At 43.6% G+C, this 22001-nt stretch overlaps 1 protein-coding gene across 2 annotated transcripts in view; it reads right to left on the minus strand.

The window, feature by feature from the left end:
- Positions 1–22001, minus strand: part of LOC144754824 (acyl-CoA desaturase-like) — a 94109-nt gene that overhangs the window by 25655 nt on the left and 46453 nt on the right. For both annotated transcript variants that reach the window (XM_078643064.1, XM_078643066.1), the window contains 3 exons: positions 18209–18473; positions 16129–16259; positions 12784–12989 (listed from right to left, as the gene is read on the minus strand). In XM_078643064.1, the coding sequence (XP_078499190.1) occupies positions 12784–12989; positions 16129–16259; positions 18209–18455 (584 nt within the window). In that variant the 5' untranslated portion in view covers positions 18456–18473. The remainder of the gene's footprint in view (positions 1–12783; positions 12990–16128; positions 16260–18208; positions 18474–22001) is intronic.

The following is a 22001-nucleotide window of genomic DNA, read 5'->3' on the forward strand; positions in this document are numbered from 1 at the left end:
CCTTGAATCTGTAAGTCTCCGGAGTGCACCCCCCAGCGGTGGAGAGATGCATCCGTCACGATAGTCTGCGTGGGAATGTCCTTGTGGAAGGGAACCCCTCTCAGGAGATTCTCCGCCGAACACCACCACCTCAGAGACTGAAGAGCACGCAGAGACAGTCGTATCTTGTCGTCCCAAGATCCTCTCCTCTGATCCCACTGATCCTCCAAGCACTCCTGCAATGGTCTCATGTGCAGCCGTGAGTGAGGAAGATACAAGAGGCCATCGATCCCAGTAGAGAAGACACCGTCCTCACTGTTGCAGATGGAGTGGTCATAAGAGCCTGAGCCTTCCGAAGGAGTGATAATCGTCGCTCCTCCGAAGGAGACACGCTTGCTGACAGCGTATTGATGGTGGCTCCCAAGTACTGTATGCACTGGACCGGAGTCGGGATAGACTTGGACATGTTGATATGCAACCCCAGCTTGTTCAAGAGAACGCACGTCTTCTGGAAGTGCGCTTGAGCTTCCGAGAAGGAGGAGGCTTTAATCAACCAATCGTCCAGGTAAGGGTAGACAAACACCTTGTTCTTCCTTAGGTGTGCGGCTACCACTGCCATGCACTTCGAGAATGTTCTGGGCGCAGACTTCAGCCCGAATGGCAGTACTGTGTACTGATATTGATTGCCGCCGACTTGGAATCGCAAGAACTTCCTGTGTTTGAGTGCAATGGGCACATGGAAGTATGCATCCTGTAGGTCTATGGCAGACAGCCAGTCCCCCTGTTGCAGCTGAGGATAAATCTGATGAAACGACAGCATGCAAAACTTTTCTCTGCGAATCCACTTGTTTGCTTGTCGCAAATCCAGAATGGGCCTGAACTCGTTCTTGTCCTTTTTGCAAACCAGGAAGAACCGGGAGTACAGACCTCTTCCTCTCTGAGACAGAGGTACGTCTTCTATCGCCCTTTTCCTTAACAGGATATCGGCCTCCGTCTGGATCTCGCGCAGATGAAACTGCGAGCTGACCGGAGGGATTGATGGAGGCGGGCTGGTGAACCGAAGCCTGTATCCATTGCAAACAATATTCAGCACCCACTTGTTTTGAGTAGTTTTTCTCCACTCTGCCAGAAAAAATTGAACGCTTCCCCCCACCGGAGTGGGTAACGGATGTAGGGGAAGTAAGCGCTCAGGGCCTTGACCCGGCCGGGCCTTTAGTCGCTGTTGCCGACTGTTGGCCGCCTCTGCCTCTCTGGCGCTTCTGGAACGGTCTTCGGAAGTGTTGCTGTTGTTGCTGCTGCTGTCCCGAAGACTGGCCACGCCCTCTGCCCTGTCCACCGAACCGTCTCTGGAACGGGCGGTACGACTTCTTGTTATCCTTGGGTTTTTCCAGACCCACAGCCGTGAGCGTTTCGGCCTCTGCCTTCATGCGGGACATTTCGTCATCCGCATGTTTTCCAAATAGGGTTTCGCCAGAGAATGGTAGATTGGCAACACTTTGCTGTGCGTCAGGTTTTAGTGACGTGAGGCGGAGCTAGGCGTGTCTCCGCTGGTTAATCCCATGGCAGAAACCATGCGCCGCCAGCAGGGAAGTATCGGCTGCAGCACTGATTCGCCACCAACATCCCCTCATTCAACACCTCTTGGAAATCTTCTCTCTTCTCACGTGGCAGATGTTCTACAAACTGCTGGAGGGATTCCCAGAGGGCCCGGTCATACCGCCCCAACAAGGCCGTGGAACTCGCAGCCTTCATGGAAGTCGCCGACGTCCCACAAACCTTTCTCCCAGACAAATCCAGCCACCTAGATTCCTTATCCGGTGGAACAGTGGATGACGGAGTGGTGGCATGCTGTTTACGAGCCGCCGTCACTATGACAGAGTCTGGAGGGGGATCCACCCTTAGAAAAGCCGGATCCGAGTCGGGAGCCCGGTATTTTTTCTGCAGTCTCGAGGGGGCCGCCTTAGTCACCACCGGGGTGAGGAAAAGGTCTATGGCCGACTCCACCAGGCCCGGTACCAGTGGCAGTAATGGCCGAGACAGATGTTTCTGGTGAAGCGTCTCGAAGATCACCGATGTCTTGGGCGTGGGCACCGTCAGCGAGATGCCCAATTTTGCTGCACCTCTTAAAAGGACATCATGTAAGGACGCCAGATCGTCAACCGGCGACACCCTTGTCTCCGGTGACTCCGACAAAGTCGGAGAATAGTCCCTGGTCCCTGAGGACCTCGTCTGGGAATGAGACCTGCGTCTCCTGTGGCGTCGTCTCGACCGCGTGGACGACCTGTTGCGCGATCGTTCCCTCCTCCTGGAGCGAGAGCGCGATCTCCCAGTTTGTGGACACTCCCCAGGCCTCTGTGGAGGCGTCTTCCTTGGCCTATCCTGGGGTAGTGGTTTCGGAGTCCCCTTAGGCTGTGTAGGGAGCGGAGGCAGTGACACCGACCTTGGTGGAGGAACAGGAGGTGTCTCCGGCCGAGGAGCAGGACCACGTGGAGGAGGTGGTGGTGGTGGTTGCCCCGCGGGAGGAAGTGGTGGAAGAGGAGGATTGATGGGAGGAACACCTCTAGGTAAAGGGGGCGGGGTGTCTTAGGCCGAGGTGGTGTATAAACCACCGAGTACACCGAGACCGGTGACTTCTTCGGGGAGGTGACTGCGAACCAGCCCCTCCAATAGGTGATCGCCGTCTCCGGCGTCCTCCACCAGACCCAGCGTGACTTCTGGTGCCAGAACTCCTTCTGCGCCGCTTAGGAGAGTTGGAAAGTCTCAGAGACGCCGATCTCTTTCTTTTCGACGTCGAGCGTCGCTTTTCCGGCGTCGAACGCCGCCTCCGCGGTCGAACGCCGCCTCCGCGACGCCGAGCGCTTCTTCCTCGATGCTGAACGCCACTTCCGCGACGTCGTACGTGCAGGACTCGACAGTGAGCGTCGACTCCTTCTCGGCGCCGACCGCTTGTCCGAGGTCCTCGGCGTTGAGGAGCCCCTCGACGCCGACCGTCTGCTCGACGGCAACCGGCGGTGTCGCTTCGACGGCGAGCGTCGGTGCCTGTCGGTCCTTCTTCGATGTCGATGGCTCGACGCTGACGATGAAGACGCAGTCGACGGTGATCTCGACGGCGGCCTACCCCGGCCTTTCGACGTCGAACTTCCACGCTGTCTCGACCCGGAGCCCCGGGGAGATGGGGAACACACCGTCGTCATCCCTCTTGACGTCGTCGTCGATGCAATCGACATCGACGGAGACCAGGACCGTTTGCTGGGCTTCCTGCCCCTGGGGAGCCCCCCAGAGGCCTCAGCAGAGGCTGAGGGAGCCTTCCCAGCCTGCCCAGACCCACCTGCAGCCTGCAGCCGTCTCTCCTCTAGGCCTTGGAGCCTAATCGTCAGCCTGTCCCTCAGGGTCCTTGATGAAAAGGTCTGACAGATGTCACATTCTTCAGGGACATGTGCTTCAGGTAGGCAGAGTATGCAGACGTCGTGTGGATCAGTCTTGGCCTTCTTCCTGCCACATGCTGGGCACTTGTCGAAGAGAGCAGGCATTTTAGAGCCCTAAAAAGCCTGAACAAATACACAGGAGTGAACGGAAACACCAAGTACACAAACTGAAAACACTTTTAAAGCAAAAAGTGCACAAAATTCCAATAAACCCTTGAAAAAGGGAGAGCTCAATGCACCAGGGTCCTGTTAGCAGGAGCCGGAAAAAAGAACTGAAAGTAAGAGGGACCTGCTGTGCATTCTGGGATACTGGGAGAAGTTCTGGAAGGTTCTCTTAAAGGCACAGTATCCTATTTAAGCCACATAATGGCAGCCTATGGGGCTTGTCTGTCCATGCCTTCCTCTCTATCATTCCAGAGGGATTTTGCTGTTAAAGCAAGGGAAATCTGGACAGGCTTTGCTGTTTGAGGATTTTTGGTGGAATTTCTAGTTGAAGTACTGGACAGTGTAGCCTATGGATATAGGCTGCATTATCTGTCTTTAATTTTCTCTTAAGTGTCTGCAGTTCTGCAACTTTCTGACAACTTAAGAGATTATTTTTGATTGCCGGGGTCCACGCACATGAGCGGGACTATTCTCTAGATTATGACTATACACAGAGATCCCCTACTACAGAATGTGACATACTCAGACCCAGGTGGCTACAAACACTCCATACAGTACCAAAAGGGCTACAAGGCTATGCTAATGGAAGACAAGCTCCAGCAAAAAACAAAACAAAACAATAACATATCATGACATAAAGCAAACTACCATTAAGCAGTCAGTAGTGTGTTCAAAGTTCCCTACTGGCTTCTAATTCTTCCTATTTACATAAACTTACAGCAGGCACAGCCTTCATAATAGTCTCCACCATTAAGGGAGGACCTTGAAAAATGTACATTTCTTCTTTTCAAACAGGCTTTTGGTATTACAAGGCAACCAATATCTAAGACTACCCTCTGTCTTTTCAGACTCCATCTAAGTCTGATGCATATGTTTTTTGGAAACCTGTGTATTTTAGGGTAGAATACTATAGAAGCTTTGCTGGCGGAGTTCCCTTTCAAGCCCATATATAATTGCAAAATCAAATACAAAACTTGCAAAGTGGCCCTTTTCTGGTTATTAAATGGCTAGTAGAGCTGGTGAAAGACCTTATTGGTCATCATTTAGCCAAATAATGTTAAAAGACCTACAGTATACACAGTTTAATGTTAAGGCCTTGAAACCATCTCATTCAGCGTTTTTCATAATACTCAGTTTACTTTGCAGTGCTGAGTAAAAACCATCATAGACTTTGTAGTGCTGAGTAAAAACCATGAGTCATATCTCAGGGAAATTGAGGTCACCATTGTATGTGCATTGGTTCTGTTTTCTATGATACACTTTTGTAAATATTTCAAACAGTTAACAATATTTCACAAACAAATAAGATACCAACAAGCAAATGTGTGCCTTCCAGGTAAAGGCAGCACAGTCCTCCTCGGAAAAGATGCAGTGCAGGTTAATACGGATCAGAACCAAGATGGCTAGCCCATTGACTAATCATATTTCCTTTTAAATCGAGCATATCTATGAGACTTTACTATAAAATATGAATGGTCTTTAATTTGTGCCTGAACCGACCACTATTCTTTATTCGCGCATTCACAAGCAATAGATACTTTTCAACAACTCAAATTTTACAAACAACATTTATAGCACACATAATTTTCCTACAAATTCTATTATTTTTAAGAAATCTTGCATTGAGTTGGTGTCCTCCACTTCCCCATCTCCATAATTGAACAGCTATATATTATACTTATTTATTCTAAACCGAGCAAGCATTACAATAATGGAAAAAAATGTTTTCACAGTGAGAATGTCACTTCTAGTAGGCACGATGTCCTTTGTACATTTATCCTTTAATTATTTTACATTCCCAAATTAGCGGGATTACTTTATATAGACAAAGGCAAGTATGGAGAAGCCTAGGTTACAAATGATCAAGATGTGTATGTGAGCACAGCTAAGTTCATCTGCTACACGATCAATTTCTTTCCTGCAAGATTTTAGGCATTGAGCTATTTAACCAAGGTGGATATAGAAAGTAAGACAATGCCCCTTTATTCAGTTTCAAACAAGTGGATAACTTCACCGACGTCTATTGAATAAGGCATGACCCAGATTAGGTATGAACTGGGAATTTGTATAAGAGATTTAGGGATTTGAAAAAGAACAACACTCAACCGTGTTTTCAGCAACAACAGAGGAGATAGAGCTAATGGCAACTAAATCTTTTACATGGGTTTGGGCTGACATTTATTTATCTGAAAGAGGAAAACAGTGCTCTCCCTAAGTTTTTTTGGGTAAAGTTTCCTTATATGTTAAGGACTTTCATAGCATTACCTGCAAGATTAAGAAGACTCTAAGCTGTGATCTCCACAATACAATAAGACTACTAACAAACCACTGAGCATTAAATACAGTCTCTCTTCGATATGAAAGAATGTCAAAATTAACATTAAACACCAGAAAACCAAGTGCAGTCGCACCTGACTATGGTACAGAATCTCCCTATTCATCCAACAAGGGATTTCTAGTCTGCATGAGATACAACAGTTTTGTTTGGAATGTGGGATACATGTACAATTTAGCATTTATTACGAAATATATATATACTGAGAGTGAAAATGAAAATCATTCCCAAGAGGCCTATGGAAATTACTGCCAGATGACTCCTACGACTTACAATTTACTTGCCTTGCTCATTACAAATGACCTCGTTTTACTTAAGCTAATACATTAAAACAGGACTTTGTTGCTACTCTGGTGTTGAAAACCTGAAAGTAAATACAAAAGAACCTTACAGTTAAGACAAAAAAGAAACCAAAAAAAGTGTATCCATGAAAAGCGTTTTGTGAGAATGTGAGAACATAACCACAGCAACAGATTCACAGAAACCTGAATAGTAGGTCCAAAAACGGCTGCTAGTGCCAGAGATCATATGATTATATTCAATATGTAATTAGATTTGCATTTTGATCAGTTGTTACATACCATCTCCATGGAGAAGGTGATTTTGACCAAAGTTCCCAAAGTCTCATACGAATGATGGAACAAAGTGTATCTACTTATCACTTATTCATTAGGCATTGCAGGTTGTGTTCTGTCACTTCAGAGTGCTTTGTTTTTGTTGGCCAGATCTTTGTGAAATAAAACGTGAGGCATGGTTGCATCTGATCGAATTTAGGGGATAGTCTATCCCTATTTTCGTCTATTTTTTGTGGGATCACTTGAAAACACATTCAAACAGTTTAGATTTAAAGTGTTTCCTAAAGAGCACGCAGTTCTGTCCTCTCTTGAGCTTGACAACACTGCAGTAGTCTAGGTGTGCCAATAACACACCTCTTATCAGCTTAAGTCGATTTGGAGCTGTAAAAGTATTTGCCATATTAGTTGGAGCTTTAGGTTGTCACCCTTGACAACTGCATTCATTTGGGGAGAAAATGAAAGCTCGAAATCGAGAGGGAATTGCCAGTTACCTTAGTAACAGGAAATATAATGGTTGCCAAACCTTGGTTTGTCAGGCAGTCACAAGGCAACGAATCAGGTACAGCTACTCCATGCACAAAATATCAGTCTTAGATGTGTTCACACAGCGGGAGCTTCCCTTCATACCTGTTGCTAGAACCTTTAATAAAGTATGTTCAATGTAGAAAAATTATCGGATAAGACATTTTGAAAAGTGACTTTGCAAATGGGAAAAAGTGACCAAAACATGTCTTATCTTTTTTCGGCAGAACCCATTCCCAGTAGGAATATTAGTAACTTTGGCACAACCACGAAGGCACAGTAGTCATGTGAAGGGATAGGAATTAGGAGTCAGGACTGTTAACACCACATCCTGATTAACTTTGAAAAAGCTTCATCCTACACCAGGATCTGTATCCAAAATGACTACAGCATTAAAGGTCAACAAGAAAGGACAAGCTTCGTATTCCTCTCCGTGTCACGTAGGGCCCTTGGTGACAGGAGCAAGCTGAAACAGCAGTTTTGGGCAAGTTAAGGGAAAAATTTGAATGGAGATCTTTACAAGGGACCCTTCTTTGGAATAAGCCAGACACCTCTATGGTCACTGTGATCATCCATTTTAGTTATTTATTTTGAGAGTTTTATATAGTGCGAACAAAAGAACATTGCGTGTATCAGAGCGCTTAACAAGCAAGATGTCAGGAGCAGATAAAAATATAGTAGAAAATATATGATTGAGTCTAGTACATAGAAGTAGCTATCAATAGAAAAACGTATGCAATACAAGGTTATATACAAACTTTTTAGAAACATAGTATCCCTGAGAATATAGTTCAAATCTTGTTGCGAGAGATCCAATACAAAGTAGTCACTAAAACTCCAGATATAAAACATTTCACGTAAACTTAGACATGAGAATCGATTTCACTTCTTTTTTGAAAAAGGCAGTAGAGGGGTTCTGTCTCATTTCTGGGGGTAGGACATTCCAGATCCTAGGGGCCATTCCTGAGAAGGATCGGTTATATGTTATTTCTTGGCGAATCTTTGTGGTTTCAAAATAAGATTCTTGACGCTCCTAGTGGATCTTTTACTACATGAGAGTGACAGTTTTTGTGTATTGATGTGCTAATATGAGAAATGAAATAATGTTTATGTATCCGGTCCATTATTTGACTGAAAATATAACTATATGTTTTTTAAATAATTTTAACATGTTTTATGTACTTTTATGGTTATGTATGTAACGGAATAAAGTGTTATGGATTGATTGATTGACAGTTTTTGTGTTAGATAACTTGGGGCATTGTGGTGTAGGGCCTTGTGCGTCATACAAGCGATTTTTAGATGAATTCTCGCCCCGAATGGAACCCAATTGAGAGCTTTAAGGTCCGGTGAGATATGAGAGTTTCTTTTGGAGCCTGTGATTAGTCTAGCCGCTGTGTTGATTGTGGCTCTTATCGGGCCGTCGTTGATCTGGGAAGACCGCAAAGTGTGACACATCCATATTCTAATCTTGGGATTACTAAGGCTTGCACAGCCTGTTTGAAGTCATTTGTGGGCAAAAAGGGTTTCAGTTTTCTCAAGGTGTTTATTTGAAAATGTGCTCCTTTTGTAGAGGCACTGATATGTTTCTGCATATTTAAGTTACTGTCTAGCTTTATTCCCAATGATTTTGCTGAATCGACAATGAGTGGTTGACCTTTGAGTGCCGTTAAGTGATTCAGCCAGTCGTAAAAGCTGGAAGAATGGTTGGAGGGAGCGATTAGGAAGGAATTCAGTTTTGAGGGTGTTTAGTTTCAGATGGTTTTCGGCCAGCCAGATTGAGTTTTTTCCAGCGTTGAATTGAGAGATTTAATGTCCTCAAGTGAATGGATCTTTATGTAGCGTTGCGTATCATCTGGGTACATGTGATAGTGGACCTTAGATGCGCTGAGGAGTTCGTGAGTGGTTCCATATAGAGGTTGAAAAGAGTGGGCGAGGGGCATGATCCTGTGGTACTCCTAGAGTTACTGGCACGGGATTGGACAAGGAATTGTGGACCTTGAATCTTTGTGATCTGTTTGGAGGAAGGAGGTGAACCAGGTAAGTACAGAGCCGGATAAACCCATTCTGTGTTTCAGGAGGTCTACCAAGTTGTCGTGTTTGACTGTGTCAAAGGCCGAAGATAGGTCAAGCAAGATAAGTAAACAAGTATCGTTTTGGTGAAGGATTTTTAGTGCGTCGTCTATTATGAGTGTCATGGCTGATTCTGTACTGTGACCTGCTTGGAAGCCAGATTGGTATTGGTTGAGCGGGTTGAAATGGACCATATGGTTGCCCAACTGTGTATGAACACATTTTTCTAGGAGTTTGGCCAGAGTGGGGATGTTGGATATTGGGCGATAGTTGTTTAAGTCCAATGGGTCTGCCGATGGCTTCTTTAAGATAGGGGATACCTGTCCTGCTTTAAGGATATCTGGGATGGTTCCTTGACTGAGGGATGTGTTTATGATCTTGGTCCACAGAGGTAGTACCAATGGTATTAAGTCTTTTAGGTAGTTTGCAGGGAGAGGGTCTGTGAAGTGATTGGAGGGATTCAAGGCCATCAGAATTTTTTGTATGGATTCTTCACTGTAAAAGTTGAAGGAGGACCATGACGAGTTGTGTTTGAGGTCGAACTTTGAAGAACTGAAGGCTGGGGCTAGTGGAGTGGTAATTGGAGGCACTGTTTGAGTGTCCGTGAGGGTTATTAAGTTGTTAAGCACGCCCGTCTTTATGCTAACCATCTTCCTAGTAAAGAATGCGGCAAAATCCTCGCAATTGGGTCTTATGTCTGGATTATCCTGGAGAAGGGGGGGGGGGCATCCTTAGTTTGCGCCATGATTAATTCTGATAGTTTTTTGGGTCAGTTCTTAGCCGGGTTTAATTGAGTGCTGAAGAAGTCAGCTTTAGATCTTCTGACCTTTCTAAAATAGGCGTTTCTCATGGTTCTCAGAGCCTTGAGGGGGTCAGCGGATGGGATAGATCTCCATCGTCGTTCGATTGATCTGAGGGATTCTTCTGTCTTCATTTAACCTGCCATCATAACATGGTTTTGAGTCTTTTTTGGTGATTCTTTTCAGTTGAAGGGGAGCTACGTTGTCTAGAAACGTGTTCATGGAGTGGAAGTAGTGATTGGTCAGACTATGAACATCGGCTGATCCTTCAGGGGCGAGCAAGCTGTTAGGGATGGAGCTTGAGAGTACATTGGAAATTATATTTTTCATGCCCGGTTCCAAATTTTAGTTCTTGTGGGTTGTGTAGCGAGTACTTTTGATGATTCATTGATGTTGAATGTAATGATGTGGTGGTCAGACCAGTCGGACAGGAGGATCGATTCTAGCACAGTAGAGTCATCTTTGGCGATTACCAGATCGAGGATTGCGCCTTTATTATGTGGGGGACTGGTGCAGATTTGGGTGAGAATAAGGTCTGTGAGAAAAGCTTTGAGGTTATTGACCCCTGGGTCATTCAGATCATACCAATGGAGATTGAAGTCACCCAGGAATATTTGAGTATTCTGAAGGTCAACATTTGTACCTAGAATATCCATTAGGTGCTCGATGAAGGTGAGGTTATCTCCTGGAGGGTGGTACAATGTATGTAGTGAACATATAGGCTTGTTATTACTAGTGATACCTAGGTATAAGTATTCGCAGGAAGATAATAATGATGGGGAGTGGGATCGGTTCACTGTTAGAGTGCTTCTATGTATGCAGGCGATACCACCACCTGGCCTGTCCGTTCTGTCTAGTCTAGTGATGCCATAGTTTGGGGTACCATTATGTCTAGAGTGGGCGTAGACGATTCATTTAGCCATGTTTCAGTCAAAATTAGTATGTCTGGTTCATTGATAAGGATGAGGTCAGCTATATCAGTTGCATGTCTTGATGTCGACCTGCAGTTTAGAAGCATGCATTTTAGTTGTGATTTGATGTGTCCAGTGTTGGATTCAGGTATGAGGGGGACTCTCATGAGGTTGTTTACAACTATACCTCTAGAGTTGTGTCTTGTGGCTCGATGGATATCAGGGGAGTTGGAGTGGATTAGGGAATGTTTTTGCAAGTTAAATCTATGTTAACTATTAAGTAGGGGAACCGGTAGTTCGTAGGAATGGAGCAGGGTGTTTAAGTCTTTGGCTGATAGAGGGTTTAGCCTCGGGATCGGCCGGGATGAAACATCTGTGTGGGGCACTATTCTCCATCTAGGCAGCTTATGTTTCAGTGAGCTTGTGTGTAGCTGTTGGGTGATTTTCGGGTGTTTGCTGTGTAGGAACGTTCTGGGTGTGAGAACTTGGGTTGCTGAAGAATCAGGTTGTGAAGCATATGTATGTCTTTTTTGATTTGTAGAAGCGATAATAGTATCTCGTCTAGTTTATGGTCAGGAGTAGGAGGTAGCCTATTTGATGTATGGATTATATGTGAGGGAAGTGCGGTTGATCCATGAATGTCGTATGAGAGGGATCCAAAGTCTGGGCCGTAGTGATGTAGACTTTCTGTGTGTTTTTTGATAGAAGGGGGAGGTGTAAAAGAAGGTTGTGAGGCAGTTTGGATGTGGTTAATGTGTGGGATGGTTGGAATAGTGGTGCAGGGAGACGGGCGTGAGGAGATATCGGATGTGAGGTGGTAGGGTTCTGAGGTGTAAGTGGAGAGGTGTGCGTGGTAGAGGTGATGGGAGTATGAGTGGTGGTGGTGTTGGGGGAAGAGTAGGTTTTGGAGTGAGTTGTGTCATCATGAGGCTGTGGGGGGGTGAGGGTGTGAGATGTGGGAGGGAGGGTGAGGGAATTGGAGAATAGAGAGGGTAAGGCGGTCTGTATGTGGTTAATGGGTGGGACGGTTAGAATAGTGGTAGATGGAGACGGGGTGTAAGGTAGTAAGGAGTGATATAGGTCAGTAAGGGCGTGGGGTGTGATTGGGACAGTGGGAGTATTGGGGGCCTCATAGGACATGGAGAGGTGCGTGTCCTCACTAGAGGTGACTGTTAGGTCAGGAGTGTGTGTATATGCAGGATAGGATACCTGGGGGCTCGGACTTACAGGCAACTATGCTAGGGAGATGGAAAGTGGGGAGAGGTTGCTATCTGCTAGGGGGTGAGATGTGGTCTAGTAACTTTTTCCTTGGTGAGAGGGAAGAAGTTATCTAGAAGGTTAAAGTTGCGGTTCCAGAATTGCATGGGGATGATTCCATTATGATAGATGGTGATTATTGCTGCTGCTTTGTAGAGTGGGTAGGGAATGACAGATAGCGAAAGGCCAGGTGCTGTTTTCCTCGTGGAGGTGATCGAGAGTAGGGTTAGAAAGGCTTTCCTCCATTGGGCTCTTCTTTTTGTGTAAAAGATGATGTCATTTGTTATGTGTCCTGTGTTAGTTGAGAAGTAGGGGTCGGAGATGGAGGTTTCGGGGTGAGATTTCAAGAGATTGTGTTTAAAGCTTTTGGCCTGCCTTTTTCGAAAGGTTCGGTGGGTAAATAATGGAAAAAGTGTGACGACCTGGGCGCTCCATAGTGGACATATCGGTTGTGAACGGGGTGGGGTAGGAAAGGGTGGGCACGTGGTGCAGTGTGCACTATGACGTTTATGTGGGGTTAGAATGTTTGATGTGACAATGTTTATGCTATTACTCAACTTTACATATACACATATACACAGAAATGTGAGAAAATGCAACAACTGTACAATAAAGGCATGCCGTGCTAGAATCATATTTTTTCTCTAATGCATAGATATTACAGGAGACCAATTATAGTACTAAGTTTGCCCATCTACAGTTAGGCGAATTTGAACATTGGTAAAATAATGAATTACTCACTTTCTCTGGAACATTATGACTTTATCAGCCTTCAGGTCATTTAGGTCTAACCTCTGCCCTTTTTCAATGACATCTGGGTGCTTACGCAGTAGGAGCCAGCCGATGTGTGAAAAGAAGAATCCACGTGTGGCATTGTGAGGGTCTGCATCTGTTTCTGAGTATTTATGGTGGACACGGTGATCTCTGGCCCACTCAAAAATATCATTCTGTATCAGATAAAAAGAACAGTGTGGTAATGGTGACCACATTCAAAGCATTCCATTTCACACATTTTCCATGAGAGCACAATGTAGCTATGTTTGTTGTTCCTGAGCAATGAACAACCATGTCTAAATTTGGTCAGAACCAAATAAGGGATGCTTTAAAACATTACATTTGGAGTGATATAATGTTCAATTGCAATGAAAATTGCACAATACCAATGCAGAAATCAGTAACCTATGTAAAACTCCATTGCAGTGTGTGCCATGTTGAAGGGAGGCCAGTCTTTTTAACACTATGAGGACCTAATTGCTAGACTTTAACTTTAAAAGTAGTTTTAATAATTATTTCCAAAACTTGTAAAATCTGGGTAATTTCAATTTCTCAACAGTCTAATCGAATGTGTACAAGTGTTTTAAAATGATTTATGTTATATAAAAGAACACGATTTTGACAAAATCTACCTGGTGAACTGGCAAAAAAATTAACGTTGACAAGATTATGTGTTAACATTATATTTGTCAAACTATCAAAAATAGAGTGATTTTTTACCATCTCTACTCTTTCATTACAACCACATCCCTGTCTTGTTCCCTACATTTTACCTCCTTCTTCAGCAACGTTTTAATTACGTTGGTTAGACCCTTTAATTCCACCACACCAATCTTGGGCTTCACAGACAATAGCCCCAACCTTGGCACTGCTTCTGCCACCCTTTTACGTCCTCCCTTTGCTCCTACTTCACGTCTGTGTTGGGGTACTCAATGGAAATTTCTGATTCAACAGGTTTCCACACATGGGAAACAACTGCATCTCTATTCTGACACTCAATATATTATAATTTCTGTTGTAGTAACATCATGCTCTCATCTATCAAATGCATGCACTTGTTATGCTAATGTTTAGTCGGAATTGAAATTCATCACTGTATTATAGTTAGAATAATTTGATCAGTCGAGAATTTGCAAGATCGACCTAATGTCATTTGAACAAAAAATAGCACAGCAATTTTCTGGTACAAACATGTTTGTAAGGGTTAACTTTACCACATTCTACGATACAATTCTATTGTGAACAAGATTCCTACAAAGCTGTCTCACACAGAGCACAATAAACCAAAAGCACATTATAACAGAAAGGCATATTATTACGTATATGAACCACAGAGTTTTTAAGGACTGAGTTTATAGATTACTCCTTTCTCTATTGAATTTATTGTATGCCAGAATATCGTGAATTAAATATTACATTGAAAACAATATAGTACCAAGAATACTGTCAACCATAATATTGTGACAGTAAGTGTATACAGGTAAGTATAGAGTTCATACTCTTAACTTCGCTTCTACGTACCTTAAAAATATATAGGTTGTCAAAATACACATACACGGTGTCAAGTATGGTAAATCTAAACTTAACTGCATATAGTTGCCTTGACTAACTTTTGACAGTTGAAAGTCTGGCTACGACATGTTTGCAGGACGAAAGTCAATACATGATATTCTAATAGAATACCACTGATTTCTATGTAATGTCATTGATTTTTTGCTGCCTCCACTTTGTCCACAAAGCTCAGCATTCTCAAACATGCTCACCACAATGCCTTCGTTCTAACATTGTCCTACATGTATTCCCTTTCACAATGCAGACATTGACATGTTCCGATATCCAAGGAGTGACTATTGAATTAATGACTCTACACGCACCTGCCTCTCTTACTACTCCCACAGTAGTTCAGTAAGATGGTCTCAATGACCTCTGTAACCAGCCAACCCTCACTCCTCTTGCTTTTGAATTATACAACACATCATGGATTTACCTCATCTCCAACATCACCTCTTTGTGACTACACCCAAATAATCTTATTCTCGCTCACAGTTTACATCCACACCTGTATCACAGGCAGACTTACTGTGGGTGATTATAAAGTTGACCACTGATAAGCATTGTATTACTACTTTTTCATTTTAATGAAGAATCAATGATCATGAAAGTAACTTTATCTGTGACAGACTCATTATAAACATACTGGCTCACATACTAGGGGAAATCAAATTATTTCTTAGCATCTGAGAGTCCTGGTGTGTATGGTTACTTCTGAACATACATTCCTTGAAACACAACATAGACCGTTGATAACATAAGGATGCTTTAGGCATAAGTGAATCAAAACCTGATGTGAAATCTATGTTCTGTGGCTTACTTTGTGAACCTGCACAGTTATGCCTAGTGAGAATTTCAGATCCAAATGAGAACATGCATTGAAATAAATCGTCATTACCCACAAAAATCCATCATGGCAATCTTACTTTTCCAAATTATTTTACAAGCTACTATTTCTATACATAAACACTTGTAAAAAACACTACATCAACTTCAAGTCACTGTATGCTTGGGAGTGGTGGCACATCAAGGTCCTCGGTATATTCAGTATCCAGCTAGTCATGTTGCTTCTATAGCTGGTCATTGATAGTTCAACTGATTGCAGTGTGTCCACCTCCAAATCCCCTTCCCCTGAGTACTAGCAGGTCCAGGTTATTTATCACACATGCATGACCCTGCTTATTTTAAATTCTGTTGTGTGGGAGGCTCTTTGACTGAGTGCTGGCACTGAAGCTGAACCATCTGTCCTTTCCCAACACATAAGCTGGTAAACAACCTGAGGTACCGTCCTTTAGAAAACTGAAATAATTGGCTAAATACCAGCAGCTTGATGAGTTCTGCTGCACACAGGCAGATCCACCAATGCATTACATAATTCTCATGATCATGTGGTCCCACACTCTTCCAGGCACTAAAAGAAAGGGCTGTAGTAGGACTACCCCTGTTCTCTCAGAAGAGAGAAACAGATTGCACTTAAAAAAGATTGTATTTTTTCTTCCAGGGCACCACCAACACGCCAAGCATCCCATCAATAGCTTTTATCTTTCTAGCTCTCTCTCGAATCATCTTCCAAATTTTAATCATAGAGTTTGAAGATCCCTACTCTTTTTGACTGAGAAAGCTCTCCAAGCCACTAGAACCCTACCACAGCCACTATAATGTATGCTTCTTAACGGTGATGAGACTCATAATAGACTCTCTCTCTTTTGGAGAGCTCATGAGATCTCTTATTTGCAGACCGTGAACAATTAGCTATCTTACCTGAAATGCCATAGAGTTTGCAATAGTCAGGAATATTCTCAGAGGCAACTTGGCTTTGTAGGATCGGTGACTCCAGAGGCGATGAGCTCCGGCAGTCACACCTAGAGCACTGATTAGGAAACAGATCACCGCTGTAAAAAACATGAAACAGAAATCAGACAAAGAAACTGTATACTCCGCTAATTTGTGTTGGCTGGTCCAATGCTACTACCTAACCTAGAACCTATTATGAAAATGCGAAGTCAAGGTATTTCTGTAACATGCAGAAGAAATGAATAAAATTTAATTTATTAGATCACAGTGAAAATCATTTCTCTGTTTGCATGAAGCAACGTTTCCTCTCACGTGTATTGCTGCTGCAAATGACACAACATAAGAGAAACAAACACCACACAAGAGCAGAAAGTGTCACTCCCAGGCTTTAGGCATGTAAGCCTCTATTACTTAAGGTTTACGCTAAGGCGAAAAAGGCAAATCCATTATGTTCTATTTGGCTGTTTGTATAATTTTGAAGGCAGCTAACAAACTGTGCCCCATTCAATATTACTGAAAGATTTTTGTAACGGTAGAATTATTCAAAATAATTGTGAAATCATTACTTGATCAAATGTGCAATCAATATATACAATTATAGATAGGTTGGGGTCTAATGCTGGATTCAAAGTGACCCCAAAGAGACACTGAGAACTGACACCAGTAAATAAAACAGCCCTTCATGTAGTCAAACCCAGCCTGAGGCCTACGGAAAGCTAACTACTGTTTAGAAGTGGGTGTATTACATTTTCCCAACCCCATCTTATATTTTCTGCACCCTGCTCCTTTCACCACAAACAATTCTCTTTTATTTATTGAAGCCCGTATCTGAGAAGCTTTTAATGTAAACCATATCCTTATATCTAAAGTACAAGAGTGCAGATTAATTAAATATACAGGGTCAGCGATGGGGTGCTTACTTTGGCCCTCATTCCAAGCAGACCTCACTTATGTTCTCAAACTTCCTCACATTTTCCTGAGGTGTTTCTGTGCCCAAGCACACGCAAGCGGCACACAGTTGTTGTTGGCTTGCCCCACCGAACCCAAGCCGCACACACAAAGCTGCCATCTGGGACACCCTCTCACCCCAATCAGTCCTCCACGCAGGAGTTCTTCCCGTCTAAAAAAGTATTTTGGTTCCATGAAAGAGATATATTTGCCATAGGGACCTTTCTGCCTTTTAAGATACTCACTCCCCAGACATGGAGCCATACCCCCGAAATACACACAAATGATGTACTGACCTTCCCCCAAAAATACACACTACTGGCAACCTGCAGTTTACACTATACACCCAGGACCACCTCAGAAGCACAAACCATACACCAGTACCCGTAAGGCAGTGTTTTATGCGTATGTTCTGTAGTCTCTCACGTCCCCATGCAACCATGCATGATGATGACTGATGATCCCATTCGGGACATGGATTAAAGGGCTGCAGTGATTGACGAACCAGCTGTTGTATCTTACCAATGTGTATGCACGTGCTTTTTGCTCTCTAGCACTGTAATTGTACAGCAATTTGAATTTTCGTGCTTTTTGCTTTTTATAGCAATTGCAACATCGCACAAACTGTGAGGGTCCGTCTATCTAAACTAGTTTTAAACGTGCACACAAAAAATGGTGACGAGTATTTTTTACAAGAAATATATTAACACCTAGTTTAGCAGTACACAGCAATTCTACATGCCTATCTCGTCTCGAAATTTTACTATGGGAAAAACTGAAGAAGAAAGTGAAAATATATTGCAACGTGAGGTTCCAGCAAGACTTGGCAAGTGCTTGGCTGGGTGAAATTTGGCAAGCAACATAGACACTTCTAGGATTAGCTGGAAGGCAACCGCGATTACGTTGCTATGCAACCTACACATTAAACCCTTCACAAGTGTATCCTTCAATTAATGTTATGATTTGAAAATATTTTTCAAGGTGCGATTAACTAAACAAAGTTGTGAAATACTTTTATTACCCACACTCGCCGTCTACATTAAAACCTATACAAATTAGGGATTATTTATAGATGACGTTGGAAGAATAAATCACTTACTCCATGTCAAGGTGAGATACATTGCTGAAGGTAGAAGCAAAAATCCATACAAGGCTGCCAGATGTAGGTATGCCATGAGTATTACGTTCCTCCACACAATTTTTTTAGGTGGCTTGGGACCTTCTTTCTCTCTGTAGCTGTCATCAAACATGTCATCTGTCATTACCCTTTCGACTACCCCATCCGCGGGAACAGGGGATGCTTTTGCTGTACATGGCTCGGCAGCATGATTTCCTCTGTTGGTCATCTTAAAATCTTTCAAGTGCTGGAAACAGAAAGGCAGAGAACAATCAAGCTACGCTTCCAGTGCAGTGTGCTGAACTGATACAACAAATATCCAACTTTTTTGTCCGTTCATCAAGGTATACAAATAGATAGCCGGCTGGCATGGATTCATTTTTAGGACAACCTCACTAAAAAGAGAGCTAATATCCAGAAGGTCACAGAAAAAACGCATTACATCAGCCCCACTGAATAATACTCAGTTGCTCTTATTACTCCTGCTTCTTTCAGGGGTGGAACACTCGTGGCGAAAGTGCCACTGGCTCAGCCCTAACACACACTCCCAGATGTCGAGACTGCCGTATACAACAACTCTCGGTTAACAGGGAAATTGCTTTTTAGTTTTTTTAAACAAGCATCCACTTGTGGGGGTTTGTCTTTGAAAAAATGAAATAATAATCTGGCGGTCTGTAATACCGCAGTGGCGCGGTGTGACAAGGGCATGCATTTTTCTAAATTTTTTCCCCCTCTTTTCAGTGGACTCACTTTCAGTAAACATCCCTGCTACAGCAGCATCAAACTCAGAATAGGGCACATGAGCTGCGGCTTGGGCACCGGCGGCAGTGCCTCCTCCTCCCATGTCGTAGCCTTCCTACCACACTCTAAATCAGGCTTCTCCCACGAGTAGTAGCTCTCCAACCACCTATAAGTAGCTCTCCTGTGCCCAGTTCAGCCCACAAATTTATACGTTTTTGCTTGACTGAATATATGCATACCAACATTGAAAAATGAGTATTAGAAACGAAAAAATGTGTGTACTTTAAAAACGGAGAAGCTGATGGTTGAATTTTCCAAAATGTATTTAAAACGGATATCTGAGTTATAAATCATGTTGACTTGGGGTGGTTTGTAAATAATATAGTTTTACCTTAGTGCCAGAGGTATTTAAGATTTTGCCTTTATGTACTACCAAAGTAAAGGCATGCCAAAGCCTTTCTTTTTACATTACTCGATACAGTCCTGTCTGATGCACTGAGGGGATCACTAATATGGTGCCAACTAGGTAACCTTGTCTGATGTGATCACTAATACAACACTAAAGGTATGAATCGCTCGGGATGTTTTTTTTATTGTAAGTAGCTCTTATTAAATGTTGGAGACCCCTGCTCTAAATGATACCTGAATTGTTTCCAAGCAAATTCAGATTGTATTTATTGTACGGTCAAGCGCCTCACTAATGAGAAAAACATAATTATAATATGATTTTGATGAAAGAAAAAACAGTCAGAAATCTTGATGTCTTAACCTCCCTCTGTCCGCTATAATACTTTACAATTCCATTAACCCACCAATCTTGTACCCTTTGTGATACCTTATTTTTACTAATCCAATGTGTCGGCCCGATGTTTTGTTCACCAGGGTCACTAAACATTGTCACTATAAAACTATGTACTAACACCAAACGTTATTTGTATCAACTTGTAAAGATGTACATGTTTGCATTACCCTTTTGCCCGATTTGTGTCTTTCTGATGTGGGTGCATTAATGTAAGTGAAGGATGGAGCATTTGAGCAAAAATCTCTGACTAAGAGTAACAGAACATTGGTTCCTTACCATTTTCCTACTCCTAAGTTTAGAATCTTCGTCCTTTTATGGCTTGAACTGTTTCTCTGCCTATTTTCCGGTCTGCGACTCCTGGTTGGTTTTATCTGAGGTTCAACTGTTAAGTACCATTTCGTGACAGGATGAAGTTTAGGAATATATTACTCACTGAACTCTAATCACTCATAAGGAAACTCGGCAAATAGGAAATCTTATCAGCAAATGAATAATTTCCTGGCAGCTTTAGTTTTATATGGGGGGGGGGGGGGGGGGGCGGGGTTAAGCCTCATGCAAATCAAAAATCTCCTTGCCTCTGTGGCCATACTCTATTAGAGTTGAGTGAGCACAGACAAAAAGGCGTTAAGGAGGCACCCTGATAGTGTACTACAACAGAGGTAGTGCACTGTCTGTGTGCTACTTGAGGGAAGCCCTCTGAAGGGGGACCCAGACGTGTGCAGTCACTCACTGCCTATAGGGGGATATCTATCACCTCTTTAAAGTGCATGTGAGTGCCGCCTCCAACAAGAAAGATGGAGCAGCTGCTTCAGTCAGCCTCTCCTAACTCACTGAATGTGCTGCTCTCAGAGAAGCACGAGTTTGGGCCTGCCCTCAAGGCAGCCGATTATTTGCAGTACGGCTCACAATCTGGTGAACCTATTTAAAGGTGTTTTGTGGCAGAAACAGGGACAGTGAGCTGTGTCTATAATACAGGCCCTGGTGAATCTGGTCCTCATTATCTACAATAAACTGAATTTCCCTCAAATGCCCACAAATGGATCACCTCCATCCTGACAGCTTGAACACAGAGCGTACGGCTGCCTCGCTTCACCTCCGTAAAAAAGGACATCATATGAGGCACACCCCAAGGATCATGCCTCGGCCCCAACCTGTTCAACAGCTACATGATCCCCCTCACAGACGTTGCCAGATCCCCTACCTCAACATAACCTCCTACGCAGACGACACTCAACTAATCCTTTCGCTCACCTAGGAGCCCTCTAACACCAAAACCAACTTCTCCAACACTATGGCCAACGTAGCCAAATGGATGAGGGACAACTGCTTCAGACTCGACTCAAAGACAGAAGTACTGATCTCCGGGAACAAAACTTCCTCCTGGGACCACAACTGGTGGCCAGCAGAACTTGGACCAACTCACAACACAACAGACCTTGCTTTGCAACCTTGGCATCATCCTCAACAGTCAACTGACCATGAAACAACAAGTAAAAGCAGTTGCCTCCATCTGCTTCCACAAACTTTGTAGAATCTTCAGATGGATCTCAGTCAACACCAGAAAGACTGTCAATCTGGCCCTCGTAACCAGCTGCCTCAACTATGTAATGCTCCCTACGCTGGTATCCTCACCCAGCCCCTCAGGTGACTCCAGACCATACAGAACACTACAACCAGACTCATCCTGGACTTCCCTAAACAGACCCACATCACCTTCCACCACAGAAATCTCCACTAGCTCCCCATCCAGAAGAGATTCCAGTTCAAGATCCTCATGCGCGTCTACAAGGACCATCCTACATCGACTGAACTTCCATCAGCCCTCTAGACACCTATGAGCCTTCTTATTCACACCCCCCTGCATCCGTCGCAGCCATATCGGGGGCCTCTCCTTCTCCTACATTGCCATCAAAAACTGAAATTACCGACCCTTCCACCTGCGAACAGCACCCTCTCTGGAGGAGTTTAAAAAGAAACTCAAGACCGGGCTCTTTGAAAGAGACACAGCATACTCATCGCTGAGATACCCCTAGGAATGACAGTACTGCACCATACAAATGCTGATTGATTGAATTTTAAGTTCATGCAAGGAGGGGGGCATCTACAAAATGTAGTAGAAGAGTTTGTAGCGGGGGGGGGGGAAGGCTTTAGTTTAGGCATAATGTGGCTACTAAACCAATGCCTTATATTTAGGAAGAGAGCATTAACACTCGCCTTGCTTTACAATATTTT

Source organism: Lissotriton helveticus, chromosome 5_1 (assembly GCF_964261635.1).
Source record: "Lissotriton helveticus chromosome 5_1, aLisHel1.1, whole genome shotgun sequence".
NCBI classification, from domain to species: Eukaryota; Metazoa; Chordata; class Amphibia; order Caudata; family Salamandridae; genus Lissotriton; species Lissotriton helveticus.